The sequence below is a fragment of the Mus caroli genome, chromosome 8, assembly GCF_900094665.2.
Source record: "Mus caroli chromosome 8, CAROLI_EIJ_v1.1, whole genome shotgun sequence".
Classification (NCBI taxonomy): Eukaryota; Metazoa; Chordata; class Mammalia; order Rodentia; family Muridae; genus Mus; species Mus caroli.
This window is the reverse complement of record NC_034577.1, coordinates 107,761,188-107,781,696: the sequence shown is the minus strand read 5'-3', so window position 1 is coordinate 107,781,696 and position 20,509 is coordinate 107,761,188. Positions and strand designations below refer to the sequence as shown.

The window sequence follows — 20,509 nt, the reverse complement described above, 5'->3', positions numbered from 1 at the left end:
GTACCAGAACCTTTTGTTACCAGCCTGGTGCAGGATGAATGGGCAGCTACTGTAGAAACTGTTGCCATCTTAGATGTCAAGTGTGTGGGAGAAACAGCTAGCTCCCTGAGTGCCAGTCTTTTAATTAAATATCCACGTACACTTTCTGAAGTTCATTAAGCGATCGTGTTGGTGTCCGGAGCTGTATCTTTGTATCTGACAAAACTGGGTTGCTTTGAGTCATACATAGAACATTATCAAATGAGGTGGCTTCATAGAAGCTGCAGGATAATATAGGCACTTCCTCTGTGCCTGGCTCTACTGATACCCACAGCATCCCCTGTGCCCACTGCCCACATCCTGGGGACCCAGCAGAGTCATTCCTGGTCCATGCCTTTAGATTCCAGCTTGCGATTCCAAGAGTTTTTGATGAAACAGCTGAGCAGTGTTGCTTCTCAGCCTTTTGGCTGGAGTCAAATGGAAAGTCTGACTGACATCATCGAGAGATAGACTTGGAGCTCTGGGTGCTGAGAAACAAATCCCAGGGGCTTCTGGGCATACCCTCCATGAGACAGGACGCTAAGGCTGCCTTGCTGTCCTCAGAGAGTCAAGACTCAGCACCAGTATTGCCAGGAAATTTTATCGCTGAGCTGGGCTGCGATGATTTACTACTTTGAGCTATATGTATATGTTTGTATATGAGTATGTGAGTATGTGCATATGTGGGTGCAGGTGCACATGAAGTCCAGAAGAGGGCACCCTATTCCCTGGAGCTGGAGTTACAGGAGACCCAGGGTGCAAAGAGTCAGTTCTAGGTCTTCTACAAGAACTGTATATGTTCTTAGCTGTTGAGCTGTCTCTTCACGCTGACATAGAATCTTTAAAAATAAGCTTCACTTTTAATATAGTTTTAGAATTACAGGAAAATTGGAACAGTAACACAGACAGTCTCTATAGCCCTATTTGGTCTCACATTATTTCATATCTCTTAGTATGGTGCCTGGTCAAAATGGATGAAGCTGTATGTGGTGGTTTGAATAAGTTTGACCCCTATAGATTCATGTGTTTCGATGCTTGGCCATAAGGAGAGGCACTATTAGGAGGTGTGGCCTTATTGTAGTAGGTATGGCCTTGTTGGAGGAAGCGTGTCACTATGCAGGTGGGCTTTGAGGTCTCCTATGCTTAGGCTCCGCACAGTGTGGATTTAGAACCTCCTGGCTGCCTGTAGATTAAGATGTAGAACTCTTGGTTTCTCCAGCACCAAGTCTGCCTATAGGCTGCCATACTTATATCCCACCATGAGGATAATGGACTGAACCTCTGAAACTGTAAGCCAGCCCCAATTAAATAAACGTTCACCTTTATAAGAGTTCCCTTGGTCATGGTGTCTCTTCACAGCAATAAACCCCCAACTAAGACACCATGTTAACACATAATTAAGAACTAAAACCCACACTGTACTCAGGCTTCCTTTGTTTTTTTACCTAGAGTGTTATCCAGGATACTGTGTCTAGTCATTGTGGGTCTCTTTAGGCTCCCTGTGGCTGAGGCAGTCTCACAGACTTTCTTTTTAGTGACCTTCTGAGGTTAGAGAGGACAAGATATTCTCCAATAGAGTTTGTTTAATGGCCTTTCATGGACACACTGGGATTGTATGTTTTGAGAGATAGATCTCAGAGGCCAGGTGTGTGTGTGTGTTTCATTATCATATCATACCAAAAGGCCATGCTGTGGTTGTGACATACCTCTGCTGATGTTGATTGCTCGAAAGAAGTCACCATGCCTACCTCACATCTAAGAAATAAAGTTATATTCCATTGTCTTGAGGTTGGAGTATTTTTTTTAAATACTTTCCCATGAAATAAAATTATATCAGTTCCCCCTTTCATCCCTTCATCCCCTTCTAGATACTCTTTCTCAAACCTGTCCAAAGCCCTCCCCACTCTTAAGTTGACAGTCTCTTTTCCTTTGTTTATAATTTGTGTAAACATGTGTGCATACACACACACATGCACACACATGTGTACACACACACACACAAAGACAATATCATATGCCTGTCCATCCATCCATCCATCCATCCATCCATCCATTCATCATCCATCCACCCTGTTGCTTGTGTATGTGTGGTTTCAAGAATGACCACTCTACATTGAACTACCAACAAGAGGGCTCATTCTCCCGGAAGTCAGTAGTTGCCTGTAGTTCTTTGTCTAAGGGTTGAAACTATCGTGCTGAAATGTCCATCGATTACCATTATTCTACTCTTCTTCATGCAGTCATTTTTAGGAGAGACTGTTTTATAAAGCAAGCTTGCTTGTATTCATGCTCTTTCTTACATTTCTGCCCTATCTTCTGAGATGCTCCCTGAGCCAAAGATGGTAGGCACTGTGTGTATATATAGCTACTGGACCCGGGCTCCCTACCACCCATTGATATCTCTGTTAGGTCATTGTGCTTTCCTGTGATGGTCTCCATTTGCTGTAACGAGAGGCTTCTTTGAGGGGGTGGTGGCTATGCTTACCTGTGGGTATAAGCATAAGATTTAAAACAGTGACTCTCAAACCAGGTTGTGACCCCTTTGGGGGTTGAATGACCTTTTCATGGGGGAGGTCACCTAAGACCATCAGAAAACACAGGTATTTACATTATAATTTATAATAGTAGTAGAATTACAGTTATGAAGCAACGAAAGTAATGTTATGGCTGGGGGTCACCACAACATGAAGAACTGAAGTAAAGAATCCTAGCATTAGGAAGGCTGAGAACCACTGATTTAGAATGTAGTGAGGAACTATGCTGGTCTGGCAAAGTGCTCGGAGAAGATCCTTCTCTAAGTTCCACAGCAGAGTATTCTGTCTACATGTAGGTATGTGCACATGAGTGCAGTGCCTATGGAGGCCAGCAGAGGGTGCCAGATCCCATAGAACTGGAGTTACAAGCAGTGGCTGGCCACAATGTAGGTGACTGGCAACTTGGTCCTCTGCCAGAGCAGCCAGTGCTCTTAGCCACTGAGCCGCCTCTCCAGCCCTGACAGGTTAGAGCATTTACATTAAATATCTGGAATTTTACATGGCCGGTGTGTGTGCTCTGCCTTTATCTATTCACATTCATTCACACCTGTGTCAACTCATGGGTGGTTCTTATTTTTCATAACTCTGCACTATCTGTTGCTCATATTGTAATTTTGGTTATGGGGGGGTTCCATCTGGTTCCTGTATCCTCTAGACAAACCCAATCACTGTTGGGAGCTGGTTTCATTTGAGCACTTTGTCCCATTCTGACCTTGTAGGCTCATCCTGGGCGATTCTTGGTATAGTGCTGGAGTCAGAGTTCTTGGGACTCCAGGAGTGCTGCTTGCTTCCTACCATTGATTAGGGTGCCATTGATTCCTGCCTCCCTCAGTCACAGTGAAAGAAATATGCATGTATACTAACCTGTGTGTGCACACATGTGCACAGACCCTTCTGTAGGCAGTGTCCATATTTACCTGGGATGTTTTGAAATCTGAGCTATCACCTTGGGCGACTTAGACCCTCTGCCTTGCCAGTCTGTAAGTTCCCTGCCCCTCTCACCTGCTGCCCCATTGCCAGTTCTGGTTGTGCGTGCACAGCAGTAGAATTGCTGGGCCTTCCCTGGATGGGAACCAGCTGTTTTCAAAGGGTGTATGCAACCTGTGTGTTCTTGTTTCAGTTTTCAAGTTCTTCACCTTTCTAAGGCTCCCGGGGTCTCCGCCTTCAGCAAGGTGACTTCTTCTATATTTAATATCTTTAGATTCCCTTTGAAATTCTGCATTTCATCCTGGGATCCCAGGACCTCTTAGTGAGACTCTAATTTTTGCATATTTAAACTTCTCTGTACTGTGAAGTTCTTTGGGTTTGGACAAGTGCTTAATGTCATCCAGCCTCCCTTGTACCATACAGAATCAGACTAAATGCCACCTCTGCTTCATTTTTTTTGTCACCTTCCTCCTGTTCAGATCCGCTGGATACCACTGATCTACTCACTGTCCTCATCGCTTCCCCTTCTCTGGGATGTCATTTAACCGGAATCATATAATATACGAGTGGCTCAGTCGCTTCTTTTGCTAAGTAACGTGTTTAAAACTCACTCTTGTGGCTTAGTAACCATGCTGGTGAGTTTCACCCGTGAACTTGACTCAACCTAGAATTACTATCAATTAAGGAACTGTCTGGATCAGACTGGCCCATCTATGTTGGGGTCTAGATCAGGCTGGCCCATCTATGTTGGGGTCTAGATCAGGCTGGCCCATCTATGTTGGGGTCTAGATCAGGCTGGCCCATCTATGTTGGGGTCTAGATCAGGCTGGCCCATCTATGTTGGGGTTGTCTTGATTATTAACTGTTAGAGGAAGACCAGGCCCACCGTGGGCACTACCGTCCCCTGGCTTTGGACCTTGGAATGTGTGAGAGTAGAAAGACAAGCAAACAAGGAGCCTTGCATTCATTCTCGGGCTGCTCTTGACTGTGGACATGGTACTTTAAGTTCCTGCCCTGACTTCCCATAATTACGGACTGTAACCCGGGGCTGTAAGCCAAAGAAACCCTTTCTTCTCCAAGGTGCTTCCGTTCAGGGTTATTTGTCACAGGGACAGAGATAAAATAAGAACAGCTGCTAATTTGTTTTTACCACTGAGTAATATTCCATTCTGTGGGTGTATCGTTTCATTTATCCATTCGCCCACAAAAGAATAACATGGTTGCTTCCATGGGTGTTTGGGGAAAAATAACATGGTTGCTTCCATGGGTGTTTGGGGAAAAAGCCACAGCTTTGCTCTTTTCATATTGTTGTGTAGCTGTAAGATTTCCAGATCGACTTGGCTTATAAATACCCGGAAATGGTGAATCTTCCTCCGCTTTGTTTTGCTTTTTTTTTTAAGGTGATGAGGAGTTGCTCTCCAGATTCCTCTCCTTATTGAGGAGCCATTGGCAGGTGCTTGCTGCTGTGGGAGGGAGCATCCCTCTCCCCTCTCTTCCCCTCCCCTCCCTCCTCTTGCTTCCTCTCCTCTCCTCTTCTTTCCCTTCCCCCCTCTTCCCCTCTACTCCTCTATTTCCCCCTCCCCTTCCCTTTCCTCTCTCCTCCTCTCCTCTCCTTTTCCCTTCCCTTCCCTCCCCTCTCTCCTCTCCTTTCTCCTCCTCTCCTCTCCCCTCTTCTCCTGCCTCTCTCCTTCTCTTTTTCCTCCTCCTTCCTCGCCTTCATCTGTATCATAATGAGGTTTTAATAGAAGAAACTTGATGAAGAGAACTTATATAAGAGCTTTTTCTACTCAACTAAAGCTGCTCAACAAAACCCATGAAAACAAACTAACAAAACATGGCCATTTTGACAAAATCATTCTCTAGATATATGAGTATTCAACAAGTCCAACTTGGGGCGTCGGGAGACATGAAAGACGGTTAGGATTCAGTTCACTCCTGGCAGATGTCTGTAGAGGATCCAGCACTTATCCTGGTAGAAATGGGAGGAGGGGCTTCTGGAGTTCTGGAGACTGTCTCCTTCTTCCTTCTTCCTTCTTCCTTCCCTCTTCCCTCTTCCCTCTTCCCTCTTCCCTCTTCCCTCTTCCCTCTTCTCCCTTCTCCCTCCTCCCTCCTTCCTTCCTTCCTTCTTCCTCCTTCCTCCTCCTTCCTTCTTCCTCCTTCCTTCTTCCTTCCTCCTCCCCTCCTCCTCCTTCTCTTCCTTCCTTCTTCTCCTCCTCTTCCTCCTCCTCCTTTTTTTCTTCTTCTTTTCTTTTTCTTTTTTTTCTTCTTCTTTTCTCCTCCTCCTCCTCCTTCTCTTCTTCTTCTTCTTCCTCCTCCTCTCCCCGCTCCTCCTCCTCCTCCTTCTTCTTCTTTTCTTTTTTTAAAGCCATTATAGAAAATACAGAAGTTTCTCCTTTGCCTCTTCTCAATTTGTCTTCAGAGCAGGACGGAACCTTGACATTGTTGTGGGTAGAGTATTAGGGTCTTCTGCAGTGTCTCTCCCATGACAGTTCTTGCATGATCTTATTATTCCTTATTTGAATGCATTCAGGACATAGCATATTATCTTCTATTCTGGGACATGATGGGAAAACCCAGGATGGTAACAGACAGAATGAAGTCATTGTCTGGGGAAAACTAGGACCCAGGTCTGGTCCCTGTGAAACTTCAAGCCTGTCTTGTCTGCAGAAGTCCATCTGCCCTGGATCACCCACCAACTTACCGTAGAAGTTTGTAACAAAAAGTCCTCCCCAGAAACAGGAAGAGGACAGCAATTTACAGCCCCGGGCTGAAGGGCTCTTGTGGTAATTCTTCCCCAACCGGCAACCACAGATGCCTGCACTGAAGTTACAACTTCAGTGTTAGTCTTCTCTCTCGTACACCTGTTGCCGCTTTCTCAAGGCCTTGGTTCCTTGCTCACTTCCTTTGGTCTCCTGGAACCCAGCTGCAGGCTGCAGCCTGACCTCATGTGATGCGCTCTGAATGGCATATATTTACCAAGGGTTACACATGTCTTTGGAGTCCCTCATACACCCCTGTTTTCTTGCCGTCCACACTCAAGTTAAATTGTTGACACCAGCCCCACAGAGTACTCCAGACACCTTTTTTAACATGAGGCAGGCTAGCCGGCAGGGAAGAGTTGGCACCTTATGAATGGGTTTTCGAGAAGATTTGATTAGCTCACAGGCGGCAGAATGTGAACTACGTGTCTATTGCATCCTGTTGAAGTGTTTGAATCCAGTAGGTGTTCTGTGGCAGGCTCCCCTATAATTGGGACTAGCGTTAAGATCACATTTCCTTCGTTGTATTCCCTGGTAAGGTCATTCTCAGGGTAGTGACTAGAGTCTGCCATTTTTAAGGATCACTCGGGGGACCACACAAAGGCTACAGAGATGGGATGTCTGCAGATCATTGGAACTTCCTTCTCTTTTGAGGGTGCAGCCGTTGCTAGGTTTCCCATGGTCTAGTGGGTGGTCCCACACCCATGTCTATCCCGTCAGTAGTGAGGAGATCCACTGGGATTTAAAAACCACATGGAAGACAGGCATCGGTGGTGCACACCTTTAATCCCAGCACCTGGGAGGCAGAGGCAGGCAGATCTTTGTGAGGTCAAGGGGCAGCCTGGTCTACAGAGCGAGTTCCAGGACAACCAGGGCTATACAGAGAGACATGTGAAAAACAAACCAAACAAAAACATAGTCACATGGAAGGGAGGGAGGAAGGACAGAGGGACGAAAGGACAGAAGGCAGGTAGGAAAAAGGTAATATAGTGGCACTGTTCTGAAACTGGAACATAGGTGAGTATTTGGAGGGAAGGGAATGAGGGTGGGGTCTATCAAAACAAAGTAAAATTTAAAAGGTAGAGAAGTCGGGAGAATGTTGCAGGGTGTAGGGGGAGACAGGGATAAGACAGGGAATAGATGTGACTGTATTTCATTGCAGATACATAGGACATTCTCAAGGAAAAAGAAAAGATGTTTAAGAAAAACTGAAGAGATCTGTTTAGAGGAGAAAGAAAAGACAAGCCTGAAACGCCCACCACAGTGCTGTGCAGCAGGGAGCACATTGGGCTGTGCGCTTTCTGCCCTCACCAGTCTCTCTGTCTCCCTGCTTTTCTGTACAGTAATGGATCCACCCTGTGTGTGTCCTGGGGTCTCCTGGATTTCCCTCCCTGGGTGACAGAGGATGGTTTGGCTCTTTAGATCCCCTGCCCACTCTTTTTTTTTTTTTTTTTTCCGAGACAGGGTTTCTCTGTGTAGCCCTGGCTGTCCTGGAACTCACTCTGTAGACCAGGCTGGCCTCGAACTCAGAAATCCGCCTGCTGGGATTAAGAGGCGTGCGCCACCATGCCCGGCTTCCCCTGCCCACTCTTAAATGAGGTTGTTTGTTTTCTTACTGTTGTTCCGTGTATTTTGGATACAGAATCTCTCATTCATATATATATATATATATATATATATATATATATATATATTTGGCAAGCTGTTTTCATGCAGAGTGTGTCTCAAGTCTCTCAATGGTGCTCTCTGGGGAAGAGTGTTTCTAATTTTTATAATGTTCGGTTTGCCCATTTTTTTCTATATCACGGAATTTGATTTCCTGATGCTGAATATAGAAATTTATTATCAAGCTCAGGGTCCCTAGAGCTTTTAGACATTTGCCCATTTTGCATTTAGGTCTGTCATCCATTCTGAGATAAATTGTGTGCATGTGTGTGTGTTTATGTGTATGTGTATATGTTGTGTGTGATGTGTGTGTATATGATGGGTATGTATAGTGTGTGTAGTGCCTGTGCGTGTATATTTGTGTGTATGTTGTGTGTGTGTGTATGTTGTGTGTGGTGGGGGTGTATGTGGTATGTGTGTCTGTATGGTGTGTGTATGGTGTATGTGTGGGGTATGTTTGTGTGTGTGTGTATGTGGTATGTGTAGAGTGTATGCCTGTCTGTGTGGGTATGTGTGTGATGGGGGTGTATGGTATGTGTGTATGGTGTATGTGTGACTTTTGCTTGTCTATGTGGTGTGTTTGTGTGTGTGTGTGTGTAAAGGGTCCTAGATTATTTTTCTTTCTGTTATGAACACCACGATCAGAAGGAACTTAGAGAAAGGGAGGTTTATATTTCATCCTAGAGATTGCAGACCAGCCGTGAGGGACGTCACAGCGGAAAAGTGAAGCAGAGACCCTGGAGGATCACCACTGACTGGCTTACTTACTTAGCTTTCCTAAATAGCCAGGGTGGCACCGTCCACAGAGAACTGGGAATCCTACATCAATTATCAATCAGGGAAATGTCATTTAGACTTGGCCACAGGCCAATCTGTTCTGGGCAATTCTTCCATTGAGATTCCCTCTTCACAGGTAACTATCACTGTATATCAAGTTTTTTTTTTTCCTTTTCTACAAATAGATACCTGTTGGTTTCAGTAGCTCATGCTAGGAAAGGCTGTCCTAGTCCCTGCTGAACTATCCCAATACTGTATCTGTGCGCATTTGTTTGTGCGCATTTATGTGTTCTCTGTTATGACCCATTGGTTTAAATTTCTATACTGGGTCACTGCGGCACTATGGTGTGGCAAGTGCCACCTCTCTCCTTATCTGGAAGCCTTGTTTGGTTTTGGCTGTTCTGCATTCTTTACCCCTCCCAAAGAAAGTTTAGAAGAGTTTGACACTATATACAAAATGGCTTACTGGGGTTTTGCCTGGGAGTACCTTGAACTCAGGGATCAGTTCATAAGAGTCGACACCTTACGAATGTCCAGGGGTCTGTCTCATGAGCCCGGTGTTCTTCTTGTATTAGTTACTTTTTATCCCCGTGATAAAAATTCCATGACCCAGACCAACTTATCAAAAAGAGAGTTTATTTTGGCCTCAGGTTCCAGAGAGAGGAATTGGTAAAGAAGAAGGCACAGGAGCAGACAGCTGCCTGATCACATTTCATTGTGACAGGAGGCTGAGATAGCCTACTCAAAATGCTGTAAGATTATAAACTGTCAAAGCCCACCTTTTGTGGTGTACTTCAAGGCCCCCATCTCCTAAAGGTTCCACCTACCCAAACAGCGCCACCATCTGGGGACCAGGTGTGTAAACACACAAGCCTGTGGAGGATCCTTCTCATTGAAGCCGTGATACCTCTCCATTTAATTAGAACTACTTAGGTGTCTTCATCAGAGTTTTACAGTTTTCTGTATACAGAGCCCATTTCGTATTTGGGTGCCACTGTTTTTTAAATATCAAATTCCATTTGTTCATTACTGGTACATTGGATGGTAACAGACAGGTGTATTATCCTCTGCCTTGCAACCTTGATGAATCTGCTCGCTGATTCCTGAAATGATTGATTTCTTTGGCCTTCAGTTTGTTTGTTTGTTCACTGGTGCTTTCTATATAAATAACCTTGCCGTCAGTAAATAGTCCTTTCTTCTTTATCTCTCTTCCCTCTCAGTGTCTATAATTTTTATCACCTTTTCTTAGGTCTTCTAGGATCAAGTCGAATAGGAAAAAGATGGTCCTTTACTGACTTTGGGCGTTAAAAGGAAGACATGCAGTTTTTCCCAGTTAGGGCGATGTAAGTGGTAGATGCCCACATGTCAGTGGTCCCACATCAAAGGGAATATGCAGCTCCCCTGTGGGCTTTGTCAGATGCCTTTTATGTGTTGATGGATCTGAATTTCCGTCTTTAGACTCCCTGCGTGTCTGACTACATCCAACCAATGTTTAAATATTGAACGAGCTCCACGCCTCTGTCCGGGGGCATCAGTACTGTTAGAACTGACTAGCTAGTATTTCATCAAAGCCTTTATTTGTTTATTGACACAGACAGGGTCTCACTCTCTGTACTGACTGGCCTGGAACTCATGATGTGCTTCAGGCTGGTCTTGAACTCACAGAGATCTGCCGATCTATGCCTCCCAAGTGCTGGGATTAAAGGCACGTGCCGCCCCGCCTGACCCTTGTTAAAGACCTGTGTATCCTCATTGATGAAGTGTGACTAGATCTGTAAACTGATATAAACCCTTTTCTCCCCAAGTTGCTTTGGTCATGGGGTTTAATAAAAGCAATAGAAAACAAACAAAACCCATGTCTTTTTAGAGAAATTATTCTCTGGTCATTTATGAATACTAATATATAAGATTAAGAGAAATGAATCATTTGGGAGAGGAGAGGTGGAAACAGGAGGACCCTGCCTTTGGATCCTTCCCATCAGAAGTTAAGCATTGGACACTCAAAGCACCATTTCGAGCTTTCATGTTGAATGGGATATTGTTGGTGTATTGTGCCCAGCACATGTTAGTACTGCTTTTAATGAGGATTCTTTGTCAGTCACCTGTGTCCACCCATGGACAAGACTGCTCCCCAGGGGTCAGTTAGTTCTTCATGGTTAAGAATCCTGGCATTGGCAGAATGCTCACTGACAGGTATGGTCCATAATACTATCAGGTCCCCACAATGAGTCATAGGCTAAAATGTCCCCCAGATTATTTTCTAAATTTGAAAATGGGTCACTTATGTCCTGGACTTGTGATCCTCCCGGAGCAGAGCATGGGGGCCCCTGGGCATTCTGGGATTTTCCGCTGGAAATCCAGGCTCTCTCTAGTTGACTTACATGGTAGTATAGCGCAGGCCAGTTTCTCACTTAGGTTATCTGATTCCCAAAGGCTCTGCTCTGACCAATGGAGGCCTGAACCTGCACAGCCCTGTGAAGAGGAAGCTGGAGACGGAGAAGGACTATGTCTTTGACAAAAGGCTCAGGTACAGCGTCCGCCAGAATGAAAGCAACTGTCGGTTTCGTGACATCGTGGTGAGGAAGGAAGAGGGATTCACACACATTCTTCTGTCCAGCCAGACTTCGGATAACAATGCACTGACTCCTGAGGTAAAGAGCTTTGGGGGAGATAGTTGATTTCAGGCCTCCTCTTCCTCCTGCCCTTGTCTTGTCCTGTGCTTGCTTGTCCATAATATCAACAGAAGCATGGGGAGTTAGCAACATGCCTGGGTGTGGGCACACTCTAGAGCAGCATTTGTAACCTTCCTAATCTTACAACCCTTTAATACAGTTCATGTTGTGTTGACCCCCAACCATAAAATTATTTTCATTGCTACTTTATAACTGCCATTTTGTCACAGTTATGAACTGTGATGTAAATATCTGTTTTTCCTATAGTCTTAGGGGACCCCTGTGAAAGGGTCATTTGACACCCCCCTCTATCATGACCCTCAGGTTGAAATCCATCGCTCTAGAGGGCCTGTTCATTCAGGCTGGCATTGATTGGATGGGATGGTATCCCTGGTACATCTGGCACCCTCAGGAATAACCATGAAGTGGTGGTGGTATGTGTGTGTGTGGGGGGGGGCAGGATACCATATCCTTGAACTTGTGACCACCTGTCTTATGTGATTTACATAAATAATGGCTTTTATGGAATTGCGGGTGTGAAGGCCCAGAATGACTGACAGATTGTGAGGGAAGAGCTGACAGGTGTCTTTGGGGCTTACAGGCTCGTGGTTACTAGTACCCCTCTGCTGTGGGCTGTCCTGATGCTGTTTTTATTCTGACGTTAATTCTGCTTCCTCAAGGGGGGTTGCCCCCAAAGAGGGGCAACATAACGCAGTTGATCTCATGTGAACCTTCTCTCCATTTTAATGATCAATAAAGGCTAGAGCCTGTGATCGGGCAGTGGGGGGGGGGGGAAGGTGGGACTGGAGGTTTGAGAGTGGGGACAGGTAGAGAGACAGAAGAGTACTGAAGAAGAGGGAGGAGCAAGCCACAATGGATCAGAACCATGTGGCCAGGAGAAACTGCAAGTAGCAAGAGGTCTTATATCTGGGGTTTTAGTTATTATAGCATTAGGTCTGCCCAATCTAGACATATAGCTTGTAATTATAATAATTAGATTGTGTGTTTTTTTTATATGAGTTCTTGGGGTTGGAAATTCCAGCAATACCCCTCCTCTATGCATTGAGTTGGGGGGGTGGGGTCTTCATCTCCTTTGGCAGAAGTACCCAAGGCTTCTCTGTAAGATCTGGAGTGTGGGCTCCCTGGTAGGCGGCTCCTCATGCACACATACACCTGGAACCCGAGTTACTTTAGGCTCACTGTGACATATGCACACGAGACCCATTCTTCTTTCATTTTTTTCCACCTTGCTACCTTTAAAAAGCTTTTTTAAAAAGGCACATCATTTTCCTTCCATAAACCGAATCAAGGCGATACTTCTCAGTTTACTCTGTGTCTTTGTGTGGTAATGGGTGCCCACTCATCCCAGGAGACAGACTGTGCTTCACCGATCTGTGGTATCCAGGGTACTGCCTACCGAGCTGAGGGCTTGGTTTATGATGGCCTGCATCCCCGATCTGCATCAGTCAGTTACAAGAATGAGTTATGGGTCTGATGATTTCCGCAAGACGGCAGGCACTTTGGGTAGAGCAGTCCTAAAGGAAGACCCCCACAGAATCTAAGAGGTAGGGTTGAAGGAGGAATGTAGATTTGGGAGTCTAGCAACCTAGATTCCAATCCAGGTCCCACTGTTACCAGGGGAAATTACTCTGCCTGGTTATACCTCCTGTTTACAGAAATGGTACTTCATCTTCTTTGTAAGATTAGAGACAGCACGAGCAGGAATGTCTGGTACCTAAGGGTGGCCTATGGGCTCTCTCTGTGACTAGGATAAGCCAAGGGTGTTCAGTGTCACCAAAGTGGGCTCAAGGCCCACCTTGCTTGCTAGTGAATCAGCTAGAAGGGACTCTTTCCTGATGACAGTTGGATCTCTTCTCCTAGCTGTACATGTGTCATTGGGTGGATTGATCATACAAGTGAAAAATCCATTCATGACTAGATGCATTGACTCAGTTCTGAGATCAGAATGTGTGCTGTAGTATTTTTCTTGTCAGGAATATGGCACAGGAGTGGGAACAAGCCCCTCTGAAATGAGCCAGCAAACAAGGCTCCACAATTAAAAGCTTGCCCACTTCCCTTTGAGGAGAGGGGCCAAGTGCCAGCCTCCATCTTCAGATTCCTTCAGTGCCCATGGCTGCAGCCAGCATACCCACCAGAATCCACAGTGTTTGAGGTGCCCTTTCTGTTGCTCTGACAAACTAATTGAGCCACAAGCAATTTAATGAGAGAAGAGGGTGTATTTCATCTTACACTTCCAGGTCAGTCACAAAAAGAAATCAGGGCTGGAAGTTCCTGTGGCAGGAGCCTGGAAATCTGAAACCCTCGAGGAATGTGGCTCTCTGGCTTTCTCTCTGCTTCATGTTCAGCTAGCTTTCTTATACAACCCAGGGCCACTCACCTTAGGAATGGTGCCGCTCAGAGTGGGCTGTGCCCTCCCACGCCACTCTAATTCCCCTACCAGACATGCTTACAGCTAATTTAGACAGTTCTTCAATTGAGGGTTCTCTTGTCACGTGTCTTTGTGCTGGGTCAAGTTGACATCTAAAGGTAACGGGGACACATAGGAACAGGACACAGCCCTTTTGTCAGATCAGGCCATTTAGATTTTCCTCAAAGCCCACCCCCTTCATTTTCTCTGCTGTGCACTTGCCTCTCAGACTGGACTTCTTCTAGATTTGCCTATATGGCTTTCTTTCCGAATGCATTTTTCTTCTGCCTGAAGTCCACGCCTTTGTAAGTATCTTTTTTCTAGAGTCTTAGGTGTGAGAAACATCTCATACTAAAAACATCCAATATTTGCCCTTGCTTCTGAATAGTCAGTTAGATTTGGGAAGAATTTGTTCCATACATATTTTTCTCAGTACATCGAGCACCGCCTTCCTCCCATGCTTGCTCGTTGTCTTTAGAGCCATCCTCTGGTCAAAGGTCTACCTTCAAGATAAGCTTTCTTTGCCTCCAGATATTTGAAGTTTTATCTTTGCTTTATCTGGGCTTTCTGTGCAGTTCAGAATTCAGATCAGTATCAAACATGCATAGACCCTTTCCCAGCAGGACGTTCCTGTCCTAATTCTGGAAGCTAAGACGATATTAAGTCCCATGCTCAGGCACTACGGTTTCTGAAGGACTGGAGGTTGCTCATCAGCTAACTTGAAGGTGATGAGATCGGTTTTGGAAGGGAAGGTCTCTGTGGTCTCGGTGTCACCCCGGGGTCCTTAGGGCAGAGAGGAAGACAGAAAATCAGTGTCAGAGAGAGGCGGAGTGAACAGTGAGTAGACTCTCTGGTCTTCGCTGGTTTGGAAGATGAAGAGTGGAGGCAGGAGCTAGGGAAAATGCAGGCAGTGTGTTCTCCCGTATGGCCTCCAGGTTGGGATGCAGTCCACCAACATCTATCTGTTCTTAGCCATGGCGCTGCATGTTCTCTCTGACAGCTGAAGGCAGCTCCTGCAGCATCCACTTTCAACTCCATGATTTACACTTACTGCTACCCCTCTCTCACTTGTGTTTTCTGTCTGTTTCTCCATTCTGGGCTCAGGGAGACTGCTTCAGATTTTCCAGTTTGCTTATTTTCCCTCTATCTCGGTTTATTCTGATGTTAATCTAGCCAGAGATTCCTGACTTTGCTGCCCATGGGATTCGCTCTCTTCCCTCAAATCTTTTTGTTTCATTCTCTGTTAGTCACCATTGTCTGCCTACCCCCTTCCCCTGGTTTGGCCATTTTCAATGTATTTTAAAATGTTATAGACTTTTAGACCAATATTAACTTAAAGTCGTCATGTCCTTCCCATTTGTGTGCCAGTTCATATTTCTCAAATGCGTTGTCATTTCCCTGTGAGCCCATGCCCACTGGGGATTCTGTCCCTGTGCAGTTCTCCTGTGGCTTGAGTTTCGGTTTCTCTCGAAAGCACTTCTGTATTCATTTTTATGAAAGGCCTCAGGGATATCTCTAGCTCATATCCAATTCCCACATCAGTCAATTAATTAAGTCTTAAAGGACTTTACTTTTTATTTCACATACACACATACACACACAAACACACACACATCTGGGTATGCTTTTGTGCACAACTGCAGTCTCCTCAGACGCCCTGCTCCTAGACCTGGGGTTAGCAGCTTTGAGCCTCCCAACACAGCTGCCAAGAACCCAACTTGAGACCTTTGCAAGAGCAGCATGTGCTCTTGACTACAGTAGAGATAGCTATCTCCATAGCCCTTTCTTCTTTTTTTTTTAAACTTGACTGTCTCTCAACCCTGTGGTATTACAACTTTGTGTTGGGGTTTTAAGTTCTTGTGGGAGATTTTACCTACAGAAAAAGTTCAGGCAGCTTGTTCTGTGATGCAGAGGAAGGAAGGGCCATACCAGTTAGTATTCGATTCCAATGTAAGTTTCCTGTCTAGGAAGCCTGCATTTTGCATCCTGGCCACACCGCTGCAGGTCATCCTAAATGCCCAGGCTCTTAGGAGATGTTATGTAGGTGGCATGGACAGTGCTCCAGATGGGGCTATGATTGAAGTGAGCCAGAGTGTGGAGGGCCACAGGTGTGGGTTCATCCTGTGCCAGCCTTTGAAGTCCTGCCTTCCCGGCGTGTGGGGCATGTGAGAGGCAGGGCACCAGCTGCTGCTTCTGTGATGACTTTGGTAGCCTGGGAGAGGTGGCTCTGCTCTCTTCTTCACACTGCCTCACTGCTCCACAGCCAAACAGGAGGTTCGGTTATCCAGAGCCAAGATGCTTTGACAGGCAGCTCCACCTTCAGCTGACGCTTCTAAGTGTGAGGTTACAGCCAGAAGCTGAGAGAGTCACTGAGTTGCTGTGGGCCACTTTTGAATGTCTATCACTGAGGCACTGTGACAGTCTTAAGAATACAGCAGGGACTAAGAAGATAGCTTTCTGATTATTGTTCAAACCATGGTCTAGCTGGGGCAAACAATTGAAATTCCCCTGTGGTAGCATGACGAGGAGAGAAAGATATTCACAATCTGAACTTCACTATTCCCCTGAGGAATGAGAGCTTTCAGGTGGCCTGTCATTTATTGCTCACCTGGAGAGAATTCTAGTCCGGCAGATCCTGAATCTTGTGGATAATACACAGCAGACTGTGAACTTGGTCATGTCTACATGCTAAAGCATGCTTACCATGGGCCACCTATGACCCCTGCAAGGGTCTAGGGAGATAAAACAAGAGAAAATTTTAACTGAGACAACTAGAGGCTTATATAGCTCACCAAAGCCGTGCAGAGGACCACTTTCCCATGCTTTTTAAGGGGTTCAACCAGCAAATAACCTAAAGTTGGTTAACAGAAGTTCATAGAGACAGATCAAGTTCACACCAGGCTCCCAGGTCTGGACCAGTAACCCCAGGACTTCCACATTGATCCTTCTGCTTACACTGAGGGTGGTGCGGGAAGGCTTTGGTTCAGTAAAGTTTCTTTCCCCGGGGATGGACGTGTGCTTCCATTCAGGGGAAGTCTCTCAGACATTCAAAGCTCTGCGAACTCACCTCTGCCTGCAGATCATGAAGGAAGTCCGGCGAGCCCTGTGCAACGCGGCCACAGATGACAGCAAGCTACTGCTGCTCAGTGCCGTGGGCAGTGTGTTCTGCAGTGGACTAGACTATTCCTACCTGATCGGCCGGCTGTCCAGCGACCGGAGAAAGGAGAGCACTCGGATCGCGGAAGCTATCAGGTGAGTCCGGCCTCTCTCTGAATGAACGCTTTGGGGAGCCTGCCAACGGTGACCAAATTTAGCAGTAAAAGTACAGGCTGCCCAGCTGTAAACGTACTTCAAACAATGTGCGATTTTATTTTTAGTGTGAGTATATCCTCGGCACCATTTAGGACACCAGGACATACTTACATTTTAAAATTACTGTTGATTTATCTGAAGTTTGACTCTTTGTGATGTCAGGGATGAAACCCAGGGTCTTGTACATGGCTGGACAAATAAATGTTCTACCGTTCAGCTCCATTTCCATCTCTGAACCGTGGACACGAGCTGGCCAGCATTTGTCTGTGGCCCCGATGGCAGGCTTTGCTCTTCATAGGCTGCATTTCATGCCCACCTCCCCTTTTTGTTTTGTTTTGTTTGTAAAAAAAAGACATACCTATATTTCCCATTAAGGCCTGCATTGGCAATGCCTGTGATACTTTCTGATTCCACCTTCTGCATGGTAATATGGTCTTTGATCATGTAGCCATTTCTGTGTCCTGGACCTGATGTGACTCAATTACTAGGGAGAGGGTGAAGTTACTATACATCTATGGCATTGGTAGACAGGGCGAGACAGTGGAGAGTGCCCCTTTCAAAGTCTGTGAGTCAAATGTGTGGGGTCTTAAACACAGGATAATGTATTTGTCTATTTGTTGTTTCATTTTCATGTGTGTAGGTATGTGCAGGTGTATATGTGTGGGTACATGTGTGCATGCACCGTGGTCAGAGGTCAACCTCAGATGTTCTTTCTCAGGCGCTGCCGCTGTCTCTCACTGGCCTGGTACTTGCCCAGCAGGCTAAGCTGACTGGCCAGTGAGTCCCAGCCCCACCTGTCACCACCTCCCCAGCTCTGGGATTACAAGCAAGCATCCGCCAAAAAAGCTCTGCCTTTTTTTTTTTTTTAAACACATGGGTTGTGAGGATCAAACACAGGTCCCCATGCTTGTAAAGCTAGCACTTTTTTTTTTAAACCCACTGAGCTGTTTCCCTAGCCCCTCCCACTTATTCATAACAAAAGCAAATGAATGAATGCATGCATGCATGCATTAACTCTCCAGCCAGGTCATTTAGCTGCTTGAGAATGGCCACTCATGAGCCTCTCTCTGGGAGAGACTTACTTGCCGTTGTGCCTTCTTCAAGGGAACAGAGAGGAGACACAGCTGAGTCACAGCCCGTGGTCTCAAGACCAGGGATGCTTACTCCACGTGGGGTCTCGGAGCCTCAGGCTGCCGACTGCTCAGGGTCTCGCAGTCCTGTGGATGGTTCCCAGCAGAGGCTGACTCCCGTGCGGTCACTCAGGGAATCAAGAGGATGCGGTGGATAGCGCGAGGATGTTCCTTTGTGTGAATTCCAGGCTGGACTTTGCGTGAAGTGTTGCTCAGGAATGCCTGCGTGTTTCCCCATGCAGCATCCTCCTCCTCAGGAGAGAACTAAGAAGCCTGGACCCCTTCCTGCGGGGAGAGGGGGGTGTTGACGTCACTTCCTGTTTTCAGGGCGCAGCCAGCTCCTGCTTGTGAACCCCGGCAGTTTCTGCTTTGTTTGAGTCCGCTGAATCTTCTCTGTGCTGGCTTTGCATGAGTTGAAGGAGCAGCAAAGGCACTAGACTGATTCCGTCTTTATCGACGGGGCTACCAGAGCATACCCCAGGGACCGAAGAACCCACCGTGACCCTAGAAAGCCCAGCCCACAGTCTGCACCTGGTTACTGATCCCACTGCAGGTGCTTGTGGTATCGCCAGCCCAGGCAAACATTTAAGATCCAGCCCAGGGTTCTCCTTCATGCCGGAAGAGCTAACTAGCACTTGGACCTCTTGTCCCCAGAGAGATAGGAAACACTTCTATTCGATCCACGAAGCTGACTTAATTCTTAATGGAATGGAGAATGGACCTGAGAATCCGAGGCTGGAGTAGCCTCTAAGTGGGAGGTGATGGTATGTGGCTGGGAGTGACACAGGAAAAGGCGTGACATGTGAAATAGGAAAGGGGATGTGACAGAGACTCAAGTAAAGCAGCTGCCAGCCATGGAGCACCCAAGAAGGCTGGCACCATCAGCAGGTAAGGGGGAGCTCTGGAAAGCTCCTGCCTCAATACTCAGAGTAGACCAGGACCTGGACTATGGACTTCTTGTCTCCAAGTGCACTACAGAATAAACTTAATGTTGTTTTGAGCCACAGTTTGTAGTCACTGTCTTAGAAGCCTTAAGTTCTCAAGGAAGGCTTTAGCACTCAGAATGCCCCCAACCTTCTGGGCTCATCCCATCCTTCACTAGAGCATACACGGGCATGCACACATACACCACAAACTCGAGTTATTACCTTTAAGTGTGGGACTGCCGTTCTGCCAGCCACAACTGTGGAGTAGGCTTTTAGAGATCTTTCTGAGGCTTCAGATGGCAGTTGCCATGTGTGGCCTGGTGCTCATAGACCCTGGACAGCCTGGCATAGCTCTAGCTGTCCTGACTCTGGCTAAAGGAAATGAGTGCCAGGGTCACAAGGGAAATAACAATTGCTTCAGGCCAGCCGGGCGTGGTGGCGCACGCCTGTAATCCCAGCACTCGGGAGGCAGAGGCNGGNGGATTTCTGAGTTCGAGGCCTGCCTGGTCTACAAAGTGAGTTCCAGGACAGCCAGGGCTATACAGAGAAACCCTGTCTCAAAAAACCAAAAAAAAAAAAAAAAAAAAAATTGCTTCAGATGACACAGAGACGTCCCCGGTGGTAGCATTTTGCTTGAATTTTCTCTGGGATAGAAGAATGGACCACAGACTACCATGAATCAGATGAGAGCTGCCTACAGAAACAGAGGCCTGGTCATAGAAGCCTGACCCATTATTCCTCATATGCTGGGCACTTGCTACTCTTGTTGAATTCTCATTTATCAACCTGAGTACCCAGCATTGGCCTTCCTATTGTATAGAGGGAGAAAAACGAATCTCTAGAGGCCAGGCAGCTTGTCTAAGATCTGGCTGTTAGTGAGGGACAGAGCTGAGATTTGACTTTAACTGTCAGACTCCTTTTGATGTTCCACACCACTTTTCAAGCGTCCCATCTGCCTGGTCAGGCTACAGGCACGGGGCTTGGGCTGAGCAGAGGGAGCTATCTGCAAAAGACCAGAGTCAGTCTCACGGTCCTGGATGCTGGGGGAAATACAGAGCAGTCCTCTGAGCCCAGCCCAGCCCTGCCACTGAAGCAGGATCAGATATCTGAGCCTCAGGTCTGTAATGCAATATCCTGTTGGCTGTTTGGCTTGTGCATCCTCAGGGGCCTTGTGATAGAGATCTCACACCTGAGGTAAGAGAAAAAGGATGGGGGGGGGGGGGACTTCCACACATCACATTTACATCAGAACGGTGAAACTGGAGCAGCTGGTGCTAGAAGGCCAGGGCTGTATGGGCTTCAAACCTATTACCTCTTCAGGGTCCCAAGTACCCATGCACAGAACAAAAGTCTCTGGGTCC

At 46.5% G+C, this 20,509-nt stretch overlaps 1 protein-coding gene across 1 annotated transcript in view; it reads left to right on the top strand.

The window, feature by feature from the left end:
* The window catches only part of Cdyl2 (chromodomain Y like 2), a 169,886-nt gene that overhangs the window by 132,380 nt on the left and 16,997 nt on the right, over positions 1-20,509 (top strand). The window contains exons 3-4 of the mRNA XM_021170904.2: positions 11,114-11,331; positions 16,860-17,032. Of these exons, the coding sequence (XP_021026563.1) occupies positions 11,114-11,331; positions 16,860-17,032 (391 nt within the window). The remainder of the gene's footprint in view (positions 1-11,113; positions 11,332-16,859; positions 17,033-20,509) is intronic.